The sequence below is a fragment of the Leptodactylus fuscus genome, chromosome 2 (assembly GCF_031893055.1).
Source record: "Leptodactylus fuscus isolate aLepFus1 chromosome 2, aLepFus1.hap2, whole genome shotgun sequence".
NCBI lineage: Eukaryota > Metazoa > Chordata > Amphibia > Anura > Leptodactylidae > Leptodactylus > Leptodactylus fuscus.
Genome location: NC_134266.1, coordinates 223,739,808 through 223,758,084, shown reverse-complemented (window position 1 = coordinate 223,758,084; position 18,277 = coordinate 223,739,808). Strand labels below are relative to the sequence as shown.

Genomic DNA, 18,277 nt, shown 5'->3' with positions numbered 1-18,277 from the left:
GATTTTATCTTGTCTGTTTGTGGCTGTTTACACCCATGTCCGTTTTTTCAGGCGGACAAAAAACCCTACATGCAGGAAGTGTCCGTTATTTTTTTAACATTGAAGTCTATGGGTAACAGAATTCCAGTGGACATCATTTACTGTCCATTTGTGTCCATTATAATAGGTGTCCTTTTTTTTTTTTTAATGGACATCTGAACGGAATCAACGGTAGTGTGAACCCTGCCTTATTAGTAGAGGACTGACTGCTGAGCTTATAGATTGTGGACAAATATGTTTTGTGGCTTAGCTATACCAACTACTGATGATGAAGTGATACTATTAAAAGGGCTGACAGTGGTATGAAATAAAGAAAGGAGTAAATACTCAGCTTACCAATCCCGGCTTCTATTATGAAAGCATTGGCAGCCTAATCACGTCATCGCTAGGCCCAGTGGTTGGCTGTACACGCCATGTTATCACTGAGGCCTGGGTCCAGACTGGTGGTAAATCAGCAAGGCTTTATAAAGTGAGTATTACTCTTTTTATTACTTTATACCATTGTCATCTCTTCATATAAATTTCCTGGGCTGGAAATCCCCTTTAAGCTTCCCCCCTATGCTGTTCTTTTTATATACCAGTATACACTGTTTGGCAATGAGTTGTCATGCCCAATGTGAAAACCGCTATAACCTGAATCTGTATTACTAAAATTGAGTTATTAGTTAGTAGTCATCCAACTTTAACTTTTCACGAAGATACCACCTGCGTATTTGGAATTTTTTTTTTTTTTGGAAAGTCAACGTATTTCCCCTTCTTCTTCCTAGAGAAGCATTGCATAGCCTGTAAGGCTTCTTCTTAAAGAGAAACAGCCCATCCATAGATTCTAGGCTTAGTACACTTCTGTACTATGTATTGCAACAATGGAGTATTGATACTTGATTAAGCACAGGTTAAAGGGATATTGTCCTGGTAGCCTTTCATGGCTAAGATGAGAATACCCATGTCTTCAATCACCTGAAATGGTCAGGATTATAGGAACAGCTAAACTGTTCTAGGCTAAGGACCCATGTAGCGAGCTACATTAAAAAATGCTGCATAAAAGACCAGGGAAAAAATGCTTTTTTTTTTTTCTACAACGTTGTTCACAGAAAGTCTTCCTCTGCGGACTTTCTGACCCTATTATAGTGATACGGAAACAGCGCATCACTGCCACATTTGGCTGTTTTTGTAACATGACTGGCAGAGATAGGAATACCCATCTGGGGATATACGTAGACTTTTTCACTACTGATTGATTTTACGTGTTGAGTGACTGTGCCACAAGATTTTATACAACTCAATTTACCTCTTAGTACTGCTGCTGTAACTGTAATGTTACGATCGATTAGTATTGCTACTAAATTTCTAGGTGTACTAGCTGCAGCCTTGGCAGAACAAGACCACAAGTGCAAAAAAAATCCAGCAGGGCTTGAGGCTGACGTCGACACTCCCATGTCTCTGATGCGCCTTATTCCCAGCAGCAGTGGGGGTCAGAAAGGATGGGGCCAGGAGTCATTAAAATAAAAAATAGGTTGCCTTTAGACAACAGTTTTAAGACCTTATTAACACAGCTATGGATAAAAACTATCTAGAAAAAGTGAATAAGGCCCAGTTCACATCTAAGGGTGCATTCACACTAAGTATACGCTGAGCTGATTCTGAACATAAAACACGTTCAGAATCAGCGCATACAAAGCAGATCCCATTCATTTCAATGGGAGCTGGCATACAAACGCTCCACATTGAAATGAATGGGCTGCTTTTTCCCCTATTGGTTTCAACGTTCAGAATCAGCTCAGTGTATACTTAGTGTGAATGCACCCTAAGTTTGGGTTTCCTATCTGCATATAAAAGCGTTTACCTAAGGAAACCGTGGACCCCATAGACTATAATGGGGTCTGTGTGGTTTCCACTCAGTTTCCTCCCAAAAAATGCGGAGATGAAAGTGTTGCTTGCAGGACAGATTTGAACCAGGCCATAAACTGCCTTGTTTTTTCATGGCCATTTTGCATGCCTGGGGCAGCAGACATGTCCTATATTTCCAGTTCATTAAAATGGACCCTTAAAAAATGGACATGCGAATGTCCCCATTTTAATCAATGTGTCCCAACCATCGTACGGCTGTTTTTGACATTCATTTGAATAACACTTAAGGTCTTATTCACATGAATGAAATAAAACGGATGCATGATGGCTGACTATCACATAGTTGTGTCTTAACCACATAAATTTCAGTGGTGGTATTCATATATCTATTAAAGAACATGTCCTATCTTTGTCTATTTCGCGGATCTCTCATCAGACTGAAGTCTATGAGGGATCCATCAATACGGGTCCTGGGCAGATGCCATAATGGTCATAAAAAAAAATCAGACCATTTAATCTGTTTTTCATGGCTATTTCTCTCCGTCATCATGTGACTATAGCCTAAGAATAAGATTTAATAACCATTATCTGTTCTCACAATGTATCCCAAGTGTTTTTCACTTTACTTACAGTTTCTCACGCAGATGTCAAACTTTTCTTTTAACAGAACATATATAACATACATTACAGGCCATACCTGCTTGCATGAAGGCTTTGCTACATGAAATAGGTGAGTTCTACAACAATATTCATTAATCGGAGCTACATAGAAGAGTATTTAGTTGGCAAATTAAATCTACTATAGTCACATGACTCACTAGAAGCGTGTTAGAAAGAGACTGAAATGTTCAGTCTTTTGAAATGCCCTAAGTACGTCTGAGCCGTTCATATTAGTGAAATCTGTAAGTGTTAGCCTATTGTTACAATGTATTTTTACCTAAACAATATTGTATGTTTGTAGCATGTATTATAGGCTGTTCAAATCCACTGCTGCAGTTACAGTTGTGTCATTCAGATGTCCAGGAATATTTAGCTTGTGGCAACAAAGGACAGTGAAATTTAGTAGTATTTTCACTAAAGGATGCCAATGTAAAATCAAACTGAAATCAGGTATTTTTGCTGCGCCATATCTGCAGGGTTTGCTGCAGGTCTCACGTAGCCTGAAAGAATGAGCATGCCGCTTCTTTTTTGCGGGAGCCAGAACAAACGGCTTCCCGAAAAAGAACTGAGCGGCTCCCATTGATTTCAATGGGAGCTGTCTTTTTGGTCAGGATTTTGAGGTGTTTATGGCCTCAAAAAACCCTGTGTGAACTTACCCTTAGTGTGCCTGCCGTGAGACTTGTGTCCAACGTTTCCTACGCTGTCAATGATTGTCAGCGCTATATGAGCATGTATATGTATGCATATACAGGGAAGGCTATCTATCATGGAAAGAAACATTAACCCATCAATTATAAACTTCTCTTGCACATGCTCCCTACAGTGCGGACAGCATCAACTGACAGGTCAGGACTAAAAAAAATCTAGTCTGTACACAAGCCAGATTTCCTAGTTCAAACCAAGTCAGGAGACAAGTCGTCTTGCATCCTAGTGATCTATGATTCTGTCTGTTTTTGCCTCTTGCAGTTCTAATACACCATATTGCAAGTATGGGATAGTAAAGCCATGGGGAGATAGGAACTCCCAGTGACATAGATCATTATGGATTCAAGGAGTAAAAATAAATAAATAAAAAAAGAGCTCATTTCCTTTTTTTAAAAAAAAAAAAAAGTAAAACACAAACACATTAGGTATCTCTAAGTCTTTAAATGCCCAAACTGCAAACTTAAAAATAAAAATATTTTTCCCATGCGATGAATGCAAAAATCAACCACAGTTTTTTTGCCATTTCGTCTCCCATTAAAAATCTGAATAAGAAGTAATCAAAATATCAGACATTCCCCAAAATGGTAGAAATAAGCAGTACAACTGGCCCTTTTAAAAAAGACGCTTTTGCAGCCCATATATACAGAAATACTGTATTTAAAAAGTAATGTGCATCAGAATATAGTGAGTCCAAGAAAAACTATTTTTCTTTTAAGATTAGAATTTTTTTTAAGGTGATAAAACATAAGCTAAACTACCGTATATATATTTGGTACCGCTGTAATCGTGCCGACCCAAGTGGGGACTTATAACGTGCTGCAGGGTGATAACTTATCACAGGACATAAAAGAAAGCCACTGAAAAGTCATTTAAAAAGTTGACTTATAGTTCTTTGCCACAGTGTAGAAGTTTCAAGTTAAACTTTGCCACATTTGTGTAAAAGAACTTTGGCAGTGACAATTAATTGGCTTTCCCATATCTAGAAATAAAAGCGGACAGTAGAAGCTTGTAGTCCTGCACCACGGGAGAACAGAAATCTTGAAAAGAATAGACAAGATAAAATTCACTTAAACTATGCACGTCTTAATACAAGGGGCATTTGTGATGAAACTTGCTGGAGCTCCTTTGTGTGTCCTGGGTGTCTTAACAAGTGTAGGCAGTATTTAAGTAAGCGGCAAGGTGATAATCCTGTGACACTAATATTATCTGATCATTCTGGATCAATCAGCCTGTCCTAGAAGGAGGAAATCTGGGTCCCGGGAGCATACCGATCAGGTTTTTACCACTACATAGCGCTTTTACTCTTTCAATCACACTAAAGCCTCATGCATATAATAGTCATTTAGATCCGTGAGGTACATAATAGAGGACCCATAGGATAGATTTTGTAACAAGATTCATAGTTTTAAAGCTGAACCATGAGTACTAAAAGAGCTAACGCTTTCAGGAGGAATATATATATATATATATATATATATATATATTTAGATTTATTAATATAGATATTCATTCCTTATAACTGGATGGAAAAATTTCAGATATAAGTCAAAAAAATCCAACAAAATAGTGTAGCATGCCCATGTTCCTTTTGACTCAGGGCTCTTCCTTATGTAACACACAGTATAAAGCTCTCCTTCATGTGCCGCACAGTTTAATGCCATCCTTGTGTTCTCCTTACGGTATAATGCCCCTTATGACCCCCGCATAGTATAATGCCACCTTGTGGCTCCCAATACTATAATGATGCCCCCTTGTAACCCCTGCACAGTATAATAATGTCCCCTTGTGGCCCCAGTATAGTATGTTAATACCCTCTTGCGGCACCCTCACAGTGTACAGCATGGGAAAGGCAGTATTTCACAGAAAGGAACCCACGTTTCTTATCAAAATATATTACAAAATGAATTAATGATAGAGATTCTTCTAGAAAATGAAAAGTTTTTCAAAAGTTTATTTAGGCTTCAAAGGGACCCCTCGGGTGTAATACCGATCACCTACTGGTTTACGTACTAATGGAAACACAGGAGTCCGGATTAGGATTCGTGACAGCGATAGCCTGCAAATCCCCATTCTTCCTCTGATGTAACAGGACCAAAAGAGGCTGATAACAGAGAACGATAGCATTTTGTATACAGGTTTATGTAACACAATGCTTTATTTTTCCACATTATTAGTAACTACTTAAAGCTAAGGCCCCACTTAGCGAGCCACAGCAGAAAAATGTGGCGGAACCGCATTGCACAGAAAGTCTGCAGTTTTCTTCTGTAGACTTTCTGCCCCTATTATACCTATACGTGAAAAAACAGAAGTTTTTCCATAATTGACTGTGATTTACAAAAATCCAATTTTTTTCCCCTGCAATGTGTGGATGGAATTAACCAGATCCATCCACTTTGAAGGTAATGTAAAAAGTGTTTCCACCGCAGCCAGAAGATTTGCATTTACGGCCTAATAAAAGAGCCTCATTTAAAGGGGTCGTCCTTGTTTCTGTCAATTTTTTTAGACTTTGAATTGCGCAACAGCATGCCACTCCATTCAGATTCCTCCCTACCCCAGTCCTAGGGGCTCATGCATAGGTGGGAAATGTCTTGTGTGAGATGATCCCTTGAATGGACATGTGACTGGTGCATTATGCGGTTTGTCTTATCCATGCTCTCCTATTTTCTTGTTTCAAAACTTGACCTGTTATGGAGTAAATTTTTTGGTGCAATTTACCATATAAAGTCTGACCTGTGCGATCCCACCATTCCTGTACATTGTACGGAATATTAAATAGTACGGACGGGGAGTCAAAAGCAAAAATTGAAAAACAAAAAATGGCTGCGGCAGGAAGGGGTTAAGTAGAATGTCCGGTGTGCGCCAAGTTAACCGGTTGTTAAGATTAATGATTGTATGAGATAGGTGTATAGTGTCATGTCACTTATAGTGATAGGCGCTCGTAGCTGTATAAGACATCCCACTGATCATATATTCCATTTTAAGGATTGCTATTTTCTATGTGATATAAATAATTCTCACAATAACAGATGGGTTTACTGTTCACTTGTTTTGTGCATTTTTGCAAACTTCCTTTAAAGGCGTACTGACCTGGTATTGTTGCGTTGCCTATATCTTACAATATGGAGCTTTGATTATGCATCATGGTTTTCCATTAAATGTTCTGTTCGAGAAAAACTCACAGACCTTGTAATTGCTCTTCAGCTCGTTCCTTTATAGCACCTTGACACATGGATCATTTTACTTGACTTTAACCGTTGTCATGGAGACCCTGAACCTGCGTGACCCTTATCTGTCATGGTAACATTTCTGAATGTCACGTTCCTCTAAGGTTCTGGGGGAAATTAGTGTAATGTTAATTGCAAACAGTCACGGGTGTATTCTCTATAATGATATAGTAATGTATGTAAGACTAACCACTGAAACCCCCTGCTTATGTTGGATACCTGAAGAAGAGACTATGGGTTAGTTACTGAATATTAGAACTTCGTCCCTACTGATCTCAATAATCTTGTAAGGGAATTGCCAGTTGTGCAATTCCCTACTGCTGCTGGAGGAACAATGGAAGAAGGGGCAGACAGTGAGCCCTAAACTCGACCCAGTTCCTGACCCTACCTAAGTGCAGGAGCACTGATGACTGATGAGTAACTGAGCTGTGATCCCTTATCTGAATAAGTGTACAGAGTACAAGACAGGACAGCAACACAGAAGTAGGGTCAGCAAGCCAAAGGGTTGGTAACAGTCGAGAAACGCAGTACAGAATTGAAGTTCGAGAGAATAGTCAAAGGGTAGAAGAGGTCCGAAATCCGAATACGATAATAGAAGAAAGAGAATGTCAAAGTCTCAGGACAGAGTCACAATAGCCAGCAACCATGTGTGAGCAGATGACTTGTTTATACTGTAGGAAGTCCAGAATTTGACCCAGACTTCATTGGTAGACAGGCTGTCAATCACACAAGCAAAACTAAGATTAACTATTAGAGGAACGGAGGGAAATAAAGGTGCAGGAGATGGGTGTGGCAGAAATTCAATTACAGAGAAGAGGCAATAGGGCGGTGTTCAGACAGAGCAACAAGAACCATAAGCAAGGAATTAAACTGAACACGCCTAGTGCTCCGCAGCGAGCAAGCGGAGGGTGGCGCAAAGACCCAAAGAGGCAGAGACGTTATAAATCTACTGTAGATGGACTTCCAGTAAATGAGTGTTCAGGGTTCCTGAAGTACAGTTCAGCTTTAGTACAACATCATTAATTGGTAATTATTTTACCAAGTATTGCTTTAATTATTCGGTCATATTGTCCAGCAGGATCATCTCATTTGCGTAAAATTGTACTCATTAGTTCACTGAACTCTTTCAGACTTAGCTTATATTTTACTAGTGTGCTTTTAGTGACAAATTTGTCAAAATGACTCACATTTAGAGATGAGCGAGTAGCATTCGATCGAATACCTCCCCTGCTTAGTTATTGTTGTACTCGGTAGAATACCACGCGGTAAACGTGGGAAAAATTTGATTCCCCTCCCACCTTCCCTGGCACCTTTTTTAAACACCAATATCTATGCAGGGGAGGCATTCGGCCGAATATACTCGCTCATCTCTACTCACATTAATTCACATTAATTCATAAATCCTGTAGCAGGGAGCGGTGGGTTTAGGTACTGCAGTGCTGTCCCATAGACTTCAAGAGGGCAACACTGCAGCTCCTAAAACTGCAGCTACACTTTGGCGAGTGAGCAGCTGATATGCAGGGGTCCTGGGTCCTGGACCCTCTCGTAGATCTAAGGATAGGTCATCAATATTAGTAAGCGCATAACTCCTTTAGGCGGAGGAACCATGTTGTGGAAGAATAGTTTTTTCATTGATATTTCTGGATATTACTTTTTATTGATTTATATATTCTACAATAGTACAAATAAAATAGGAGGAGCGTATAAGAAGATTGATTCCTCTACGCGCAGTGATCCTTGTTACCACCATAAGAAAATCCCTTCTGTAGTGCGTTTCATTTCATCACTTCTAGATGAGTCATGTGATATACTGTATATTGGGGATAATACATTTATAGCTAATATAATAAATCACAGGACAAGAAATACTACCATAACAATCTTAAATAAGCTTTTTAACCTTTTAGTACTGTTATTTTGTTTTTCATCTTTTATTTTAGTCTATGCACCCATAAACTACTGTATACAGGACCTTATACACACCACAGGGAAGATTAAACAGACCCTTTTGCTATATGAGTATTAATGTAAGGCTTTGTTCAAACCGCACCAACTTATATTGAAAAGTCTAGTTGGTTACTCCTTCCAATACATGAGCACCTCACAAAAAATATCTACTTTTTTTTAACAATAGGAGTGAATGGCAGTTGTATGGCCTAGTTTGGCATGTATAGCAGCTGGTTCTCGTGGCATATATGCTGCCTGTGGCATGTATATAGCCTTAGCTATCACTTACATGTTATCCAACTTTACTTAAACTTGAAATCTGCTATACAGAACTTATAGATTTCCCTTGTACCAGTAGTATGACTCCGGTATTTTATCATCCAGTCACCTATGAGCAAAGCCGCTAGATTTCCATTAAACTTAAGACTTGTACAAATCAGCATCTCGCCACAAAATAAAAAAAACAAAACTTTGATGTAAGAATTTTCAACTTTTCTAAATTTGAGCAATTTTCCTTTTGAAGTTCCAGAACTACCAGGTTTCAACAGAATTCTAAAGGATCAAGAGTTTTAGATACTAGCGAGGCTAGCAACAAAAAAACCTGTAACAATGGAGGTAAGAGACACCTAGTCACACACTTACATGGATCACTCTTTCCTCTTTCTCTTGTTCTTTCATATAGTAAGTATGAAAAGCAGATCACAAAGGTGCGGCTATACAGCCTAAAGTACTAAAACCTTTCACATTAATGTTTGGAATGTTGGACCTGTCACCAGATCTGAAAAGCCCAAATATTACCTGGTAGATGCCGTCACCTTGACCAATTTGGTGTCGTATTTGTCCACATCCATTCAGCTATTCCAAAGATAAAAGTCCTTATAGTGTTGTTGCCAATTAGGGTATAGTAGCCAAGTGGGCGGTAACATTACTTGACATACAGCACATGGTGACTGCGCCCCCCCAGAAACCACCCACTTATTACCACCCACTTGGCTAGTATGCCCTAATCTACATCAACACTTATAGCCTTATATCTGTGGAATGGCTGAGTGGATTTAGATGAATAAAACACCAAAATGCTCAGGGTGACAGCACCTAACAGATAATGTATGGCATTGTGCTTTTCAGACCTCCTCACAGGTCTTTTTAAAGGGAGCAAGAAGATTTTTAAACTATGTGGCAATAGATGCTACATAGTCTGTTTCTTCTACAGACACAGTAACTACACTGAGGATTATTTCACTGTATACATTGTATCTCCACTTGGACGTACAATGAGATAATAACAGTGCAGAATACTTTTTAGGGGCCTCTTCTAATACACATCGGTGAAAAGTACTAGGTTACAGGCCCTCATATACATGAGAACAATGTTGTCTGAACCTGTCTACAATGGGACCGGCCAACAATCTCATCTGTATGGAGCCTGCCAGCTCTTCCTTGACAGATGATGTTGGGAGAGAGAAGGATTGGACTTGTTGAATTGTAATGCCTGATTCCTTGTTCTCAAGGAAGATAAATTGCCAGACGTGTCTGGTCGCGGTTTACTTTTCTCATTGAGAACCAACGTCTTTGAACCAAATGTGAATGGTGAGTTGGGAGGAATGGCTGTCTGCCAATGAGCTATAAGTCAACAGCTATTGAAGGTGGTTGACAAACGAAAGATCAGATGAGGACAATTGTCTAAAGAAATGCCCTTAGATAAAGGGACCAGTGCTGCAATGAATATTATATAAGAATTATCGTAATCCAAGATTTTACCCCACTAACTTCTGCCTTGCACATTTTTTCAAACTCTTTCCAATTTACCATACTTAGTACAGTTTCTGTATGTAGACAATTACTTTCACCTTTCACCATAGATAGCATTATCTGTTGTAGGTTCCAGAATAATAAAGTATCTGTCAGAATAGGCATGGGCAACAGCAAAGTAAGGCCCGGTTCACATCTGTGTTCGGGTTTCCGTTCGGGGAGTCCGCTTGGGGACCCTTTGAACAGAAACCTATACGCATTAAAAAGTGGTTACCTTTAGGAAACCCCAGCGGACTCCATAGACCAGGGGTGGGCAATTAATTTTCCCATGGGGCCACATGAGAAATTGAAAAGGTTCTAGAGGGCTATGTGCGCTGTGGCAAATTTAGCTCCACCCACTTTTATATTGACTCCACCGGTTCTCATCCATTTTTCCATGTGCCCCCACAAAGTGTAATTCTCCTACAGTCACCCTAATATTATATGCCCCCACATTACAATGTTCCCCTCCGAATGTCTCACAGTATTAAGTCCCTCTCTTATGCCCCAGTTTAAACTGGCGGAAAGTAGAGGGAGACATTAAACTGGGGCAGCTGGAGAGGGACATTAAATAGTGGGGGTAGTTGGAGGGGGAAATTAAAATGGGGGCAACTAGAGGCAGATATGTCCCCCTCCAGGTACCCCCACAGTTTAATATTCTCCTCCACCTGCCCCAGTTTAATGCCCCCCTCCATCTGCCTTTGTTTAACTGCCCCCAGTTCCCTCCTCTTGCTCGCACCTACTGTCTCTTCTCTCCTCCTTATCTTCCATCAGTCTCTATTCCCAGCAGCTTGCTCTTTCTGTGTAACACAACGACACTGTCTTGTGTGGCTCCGCCCAAAAAAGAGTCTGATCATATCCTATTGAGTTAAAGGACCTTTGATGATGTCATCAAAGGTCCTTTAGGCGACTTGCCATTCAGCATCTACCTCTATTTTACAGCCTATGGGAGCCAGTCAGAGACAGAGGGCCAAATGTGGCCTGCGGGCCAAAACAATGCCCAGGTCTGCCATAGACTATGATGGGGTCGGTGTGGTTTCCACTCAGTTTCTGCACAAAACATGCGGAGAGAAAAGTGCTGCTTACAGGACTTTTCTCTCCTCATGTTTCGTGTGGAAACCGATTATAGTCTATGGGGTCCATGGGTTTCCCAAGAAACTGCTTTTTATGCAAGGCCGGGGGGCCTCACAGTCTGTGAATGTACTGGGTGACAACCTCAAATTTGCTGTTGTCATATCGCCATGCTGCTTATTGTTTCCTCTGTAGAGGATGTGGACAAAACGGCATACCTTTTTGTGATGGATGACAACCTGTTGGTCACCATCCTGTGGATTTGGTAGAGGAACGACTTCTCTAAAAATACCCAATATAATAATACACAATGCACCGATAGCCACAAGTCCGTTGTATTCTTCAATGCTGATATTAGCCAGCCAGTACAGCTTGTTTTTTGTGCCCTGGGCTACTAGGAGCTGTTATACTGTCGCTGTAATATGCTGTCCTTGTATAGATCAGTATTTTAAGCTGACAGATCTCTTCTAACATAAAGCATATATCTTTGTCAGATCTGTTCTCTGCAGGCTATCTTAGCATGTATGGCCAGCTTACTGCAGGTTTATTGCACAAATAGAATTTCTTTGTGCTGATTCATTTATTTGACTTCTTTTTAGTTTATTTAGTTTTGCTGGTAAATTTTCCAAATATCTTTCAAAGTTCCTGTAGATGGAAAATAGCCCAAGATGCTGGCAGAGAAACAAGATTACAGCAGGATGGATTCCTTTTCAACACCAGTAATTTATTTATCCATTTATTTTGGACTGTGAGAACCAAAGGATGAAAACTGAAATGTTTATGTGGAAAGCTAATTCATTTTTGGATTTATTGAGTTGGGTCATATTAGAACATTTTAGATGTCAGCTGAACTTGGCTGCTTATAACTTAATATAAAGCAGGAATTTACGTGTTACATGGGAAATATTCTCTTCCCAGAGCAGATCACCAAAATGTTGCAACCCAAAGGATCTCACACCCAAACTGGATTTTTATTGACTCTAGAGAAAATTTGTAGATCTCATAGATGACACCGAAATGTCAATTGCACTTATTCAGGATTACGGGTGTATTTTCGGTCCAGATTTTACTGCACAAAATCTGCACCGTCATCCATAAAAAAATATTGTATAGCACCTATATATTCTGCAGTTCAGGGTTTATGTACAGACAGAATGAGACTTACAGAGTAATAAATCAATTCACATAATAGGACTGAAGGCCCTGGTCACAAGAGCTTACAATCTGTAAGGTAGAAGTTAGAGAAGTATACTTCCTAAGTATCTGCTCATACAGATGCGTTCACATCTAAGTCTGCTAGGAGACGCCATCATAGTGTCCACCCAAAATTGGCAGACTAAAACAGTTGTGCGTGTAGTACAGGCAATGTCAGTTAAAAAGAATGGACATCTGACAGACCCCCTTATACTCAGTAGGGTCTGGCGGGCGCCAATCATGGTTTAGCGGTTGGTTTCTTGATTAGTCCTCCGACGGACAGCCAGTACTGGTGTAATACTAGCGTCACACTCTGATAGGAGCGTCATGTCCTATAAGATGATGTGTGGGTGAGGGATATGAACAGGGGAGGGTTATTTTGTGGAGCGTAAGTGCAGATGTGTTAGATTAGGAAATGTGATGGGCCTCTCTGAAGACATCTGTTATTAGGTTGTGCTTGAAATTGTAGAAGTTGGGGGTTAATTTATTGTCCAGGGTAGACTCTTGGATGGATGAAATGTGCCAAAAATGCACCAAAAATGTGTCTTCTGACTCAAAGTAAGCCAACTAAAAGATGGTATAAACCTCAATTAGACAGTTTGCACTGTCTAACTATTAGTATAATATGCACTGTATATCTATTATCTGGCCCACTATTACTATACATGCATTTAACCTTCATATGACATCACAGTGTTAATTATCCCTGTGCTGTGACATCACTGTGGTGACTAGAATTAGCTGTGACATCACATAGTTAGTAGAGTTGAAAAAAGACATATGGACATCAAGTTCAACATACCGGTATTTCCATATGTCCAGACATATATCCATTAAGTTAAACCACTGTGTTTAGTATCCATGTTCTGTGACATCACTGTATGCCTTCATATGATCTTCCTAGTGTTGATTATCCCTGTGCTATGAGCTCACTGCAGTGATCACAATTTGCTGTGACATCACTGTATATATTATCACTGGTCTGTGACATCACTGTATACCTTAATATGCTTTCCCAGTGTTGTTTACCCATGTACTGTGACATCATTCTGACATTGTCATATGACATTACTATTATTTTGTACCTGACATCACTGTGTGCATTATCCTAATGGTGAGATATCATTGTGTGTATTATCCATGTTCTGTAACATAACTATTAGACTAATTCCTTATGATTTGTATTGGCATATGTTTATGAGGTGCAGACTGTGCAGAAGTTGGTAACTGGAGCTTGAGGTTGCCTGAAGGTTTATTTGCCACGTAGGGATACGATGCCACTACTATAAATTGCATGTGGAACCCTTTAACAGATTTTGCAATGGGGACCGGAAACTTGAAGTTATGCCAGTGCTTGTCATTCTTAATTTAATAGTATCATTGTAATGGCTCGGAGTCCCTGATGTGATTGCAGCAGTAGTTGCCATGATTTTAAGCTGTCACTTTTCCCCGTACACAAAGCGATTGGCTGAGTTGCGTCCCTGGCTGGTACCTTATCATAGACAACACTATAGTCATCCCTTTGGGTGGCAGACACTGGTGAGAGGTATTACCAGCCTGTGCAACGAACACGAGATGAGACTATATCATAAATCCTAAGTTATTATTCCTAATAATGGTCTAATAATTTAGGAAATTCATTGGAAGTATCTGATTCTTTAATTCTTATTTAGGATTCAAAATTCTTAACCCGTCTCTTTACTCCCATGAGAAATGGCATCTCTGCCATGTTCTTTGTACACTTGTGGTGATGGATTGAAAGGCAGGCTGTTTATCATGTCAAACATGAGGCTGACGGCGAAGTGCTGGGAGCTCAGGCCCAAGGCTGCAACAACGCAATTTCATTTATTTACATTAAACTAGCTAGTCTGTCCATGTCTTATAGAATATGACAGCTTTGATCAGATAGATGGTAGATATGTTATGGTTCACTTGATACCTCAGAGGACTTCGCTTCAAGACAATCCTTTCTAAAACTCTGTATTTGTAATATCACTTGACACATAGTACCAGCTGTATAGTCATTGGGTTTCGGTCCTGTTTAGAGCGATCTATGTAAAAAATGTTGTTTTCCTTGGCGTTTACGGAGATGTAGGTCTGTCCTTCTGTTCAATGGTGGTCAATGTAAGGAAGAAGTAGATCAAGTAGTTTTGACAAATCTAACAACCCAATAAAAAACGGATGTCCATGTCCGTTATTGGCAGCTATTTTGCATCCGTTCTGTTTTTCTGTTCGTGATGGCTTATTGTCACCCATTTTGCATCCCTTTTCAACTTTCAGTAAAACAAATGGATGAATTTCAGTGGTCTTTTTTGACACATCCCACTAATCTGCATTTAACAAATGTAAAATAGACGTCAATCCGTTTTACATCAGATGAAAACGGATCCGGTGATTTCTATTGGTGCATAAAAACAGACATACTTGTCCACATGATGGACGTGCCAAAAATGACAATGTGAATAAGACCTAATGTGATGCCTCAAAATGTTGAGTTTTATTTCCAAATCCTTTGCTAGTGTGTGAAGTCATAGCATAGATGGCTTTTTACAAAGTGTGGCCCTGGAAAAGTTGAACGTTGTTCTCCAAATGGTGAACACAGGCTCATTCAGACAGTGTGTAGAGTGCCCATATTTAGCTCTTTCAGTGGCATTGCCAGGGCCCCAACACACACAAAAAAATATTATCAAATAATAAAACTTACCATCATTTTGTGATTAAATATTACTTTCAGACTGTTATTGAAAAGCCAGTATTGCCTATGGCTCCACTATATAAGGTTCCAATAATACTGTCAGATTATTACCGATAACACTACATGGTGATAATGTAATATATTGCAGTAATATTACAATACTGTTACTGAATAAAAATAACTATAGAGACCAATATTACTATCATGCAATATTAATACCGTGCAGTGACCATTTAACCATATATAGTCATGCACAGTGATTAAAGTGGTTACTCTTGTCTGTACAATATAATACGGGCAAATGGTGGCTGAAGTGTTGTGCCTGTTGCTGCCCTATGTACTGTGCCCAGTGTGTGACACTGTCATCCCCAAATACTTCACTTCATTAATAATGGTATCATTACAGCCCAGAAAAAAATGTTCCACACATTGTTTTGACACTATAATAGTGCTAAATAAGTACTGCGCCGAAAAATAATAGTGGCAGATAGTGCTCCATATTAGGCCCCAGATGGTAATAGTGCAACACACACTTAGGCGGGAGCCCCACACTATGAATACGCAGCATTTGTGTGTTAGGGTCCATTCACATGGAGGAAAATGGTGAGGAATTTGCTGTGGAATTTCAGCGCTGAAAAAAAAGCCTCCCGTAGAAAAAGGAACCCATTAAAGTCAATGGGAGGCTTTTCTTTCAGCGCTGAAATTCCACACCAAATTCTTCACCATTTTCCTCCGTGTGAATGCACCCTTACAGTACCTGTAAAGTGGATGGGATACCGGTGTTTTTGTAAATCGCAGCATTTTAAATATACCTATGGAAACGCTGGCATTTTCCATACAGGTATAATAGAGACAGAAAGTCTGTGGGGGAAAACTCGATGGATTTTCTGTAAAAATCCCTATGGTAAAAAAAAGTGATGCGTTTCCGCCTCAGTCTTTTTTTGCTTCTTGGGGGTAATAGACTAAAATTGTGACCTGTGTGCTTTTACATGTAATAGTGCCATATTGTACACCCTACATATTAATAATTAGCAGGAGGACCCGGCTTCGCACAGGTATATTTAATTTTTTGTTTGTGTAGTGGCCCTATAAGAATTGCCCAGTTTTGCACTCGTGTATTTTGTATGTCGTTTGTGTGTGTGTCTCTGCCCGCGACTTCGTCTGCTTGTTGTTGGCGTCGATGGTTTGCCTGCTCTGGTGTTTCAGCAGCTCTTAAGCTTTCCTGCTGCTGAACTTGTTCCTCACGCCGTGCCTGTGATTGTTCCAGCATCTCAGCAGCTGGCTGGGACATCATATAATGAGCATGTTGCTGGCGTTGATGATTCGCCTGCTCCGGCGTTTTGGCAGATGTCAAGCTGGCCTGCTGCTGAACTCGTTCCTCGTACCGCGCCTGTGATTTTTCGGCATCTCAGCAGCTCACTGGGACTCATTATAATGAGCGTGTTGGCGTCGATGATCCGCCTGCTCCGGTGTTTCAGCAGCTGTTAAGCTGGGCTGCCACTGAACTCATTCCTCGCACTGCACCTGTGATTGTTCCGGCATCTCATCAGCTCTCTGGGACACCATATGATGAGTGTGTTGTTGGCGCCGTTGATCCGCCATCAGCTCCGCTTGAGGAAAACTCTGTGACTTCCGGCTACCTTTATAGCTGTTGTTTTAGAATTTTGCAACAAATTAGATTTTCTTTTTCCTAGCATGTTTAATATTAGCAAACTGCCAATTTGGATTAAAGGTGTTTTCCCATCCAGTGAGTCAGCACTGTCTGGAGCAGATCAGATAGTATGCAAATGTGTGTACACAAACCGCTGAGGGTTAGTGTGTGTTTACATAGAGAGATAACAGTCCTGGCTTTCTCAGAAGCTGAGATAAGAGCAGTGTAATATAGTATATGAACATAAATTCATAACAGTCGTGAAGGCATGTCATGGCATGGCATAAAAAGTAGCCTGTGTGTTAATCGAGGTTACAAACTATCTATCTGCCAAATTTCATTCAAATCTGTTCAGCTGTTTTTGCGTGATTGAATAACAAACATCCAAACTTTCACATTTATAATATTACTAGCTGGTACCCGCGACTTCGTCTGCGGTGATTGTAGCAGTGGGTATATACAGGCGGGGGTAAGGTTTTCGTACTGTGTATATGGTATGGGATATGAAATGTAAGTTTGTATCTTGTTTTTGCTGTAATTCAGATAATACGTGAGACTTTTGTGTTGAAGTTACTTTGTATTTGAGCTGCTATATATACGGTGTTGTGAGAAACTTTACATAGTGACTTTGGGACTGAGGTATTTGAAGTTAACCCTTTCCCGCCGATGGCATTTTTTGATTTTCGTTTTTGACTCCCCTCCTTCTAAACCCCATAACTTTTTTATTTCTCCGCTCCCAGAGTCATATGAGGTCTTAATTTTTCCTGGGACAAATTTTTCTTCATGATGCCACCATTATTTATTCTATATAATGTACTGGGAAGCAGGGAAAAAATTCAGAATGGGGTGGATTTGAAGAAAAAATGCATTTCTGCGACTTTCTTACGGGCTTTGGTTTTACGGCGTTCACTGTGTAACCAAAATGACATGTCCCCTGTATTCTGTGTTTCGTTACGATTCCGGGGATACCAAATTTATATGGTTTTATTTACATTTTGACCCCTTAAAAAAAATCCAAAACTGTGTTAAAAAATTATTTTTTGAAAAGTCGCCATATTCTGACAGCCGTAACTTTTTTATACGTGCGTGTACGGGGATGTATAGGGCGTCTTTTTTTGCGGGAACGGGTGTACTTTGTAGTTCTACCATTTTTGGGAAATGTTATTGCTTTGATCACTTTTTATTCAAATTTTTAGCAGAATCAAAACAGTGAAAAAATGGCAGTTTGGCACTTTTGACCATTTTTCCCGCTACGGCGTTTACCGAACAGGAAAAATATTTGTATAACTTTGTAGAGCGGGCGATTTAGGACGCGCGGATACCTAACATGTATGTATTTCACAGTTTTTAACTACTTTTATATGTGTTCTAGGGAAAGGGGGGTGATTTGAATTTTTAATCCTTTTTATTTATTGTTTTTATATTTTTTTTAACTTTTTTTAAACTTTTTGT

At 39.8% G+C, this 18,277-nt stretch overlaps 1 protein-coding gene across 5 annotated transcripts in view; it reads left to right on the top strand.

Annotated features, from left to right (window-relative positions):
- Positions 1-18,277, top strand: part of DTX3 (deltex E3 ubiquitin ligase 3) — a 58,787-nt gene that overhangs the window by 18,080 nt on the left and 22,430 nt on the right. The window contains exon 3 of one of the 5 annotated variants that reach the window (XM_075265676.1): positions 2,555-2,617. The exons of the other annotated variants lie outside the window; for them this stretch is intronic. Within the exon in view, the coding sequence (XP_075121777.1) occupies positions 2,593-2,617 (25 nt within the window). The 5' untranslated portion in view covers positions 2,555-2,592. The remainder of the gene's footprint in view (positions 1-2,554; positions 2,618-18,277) is intronic. 5 annotated transcript variants of the gene reach the window in all.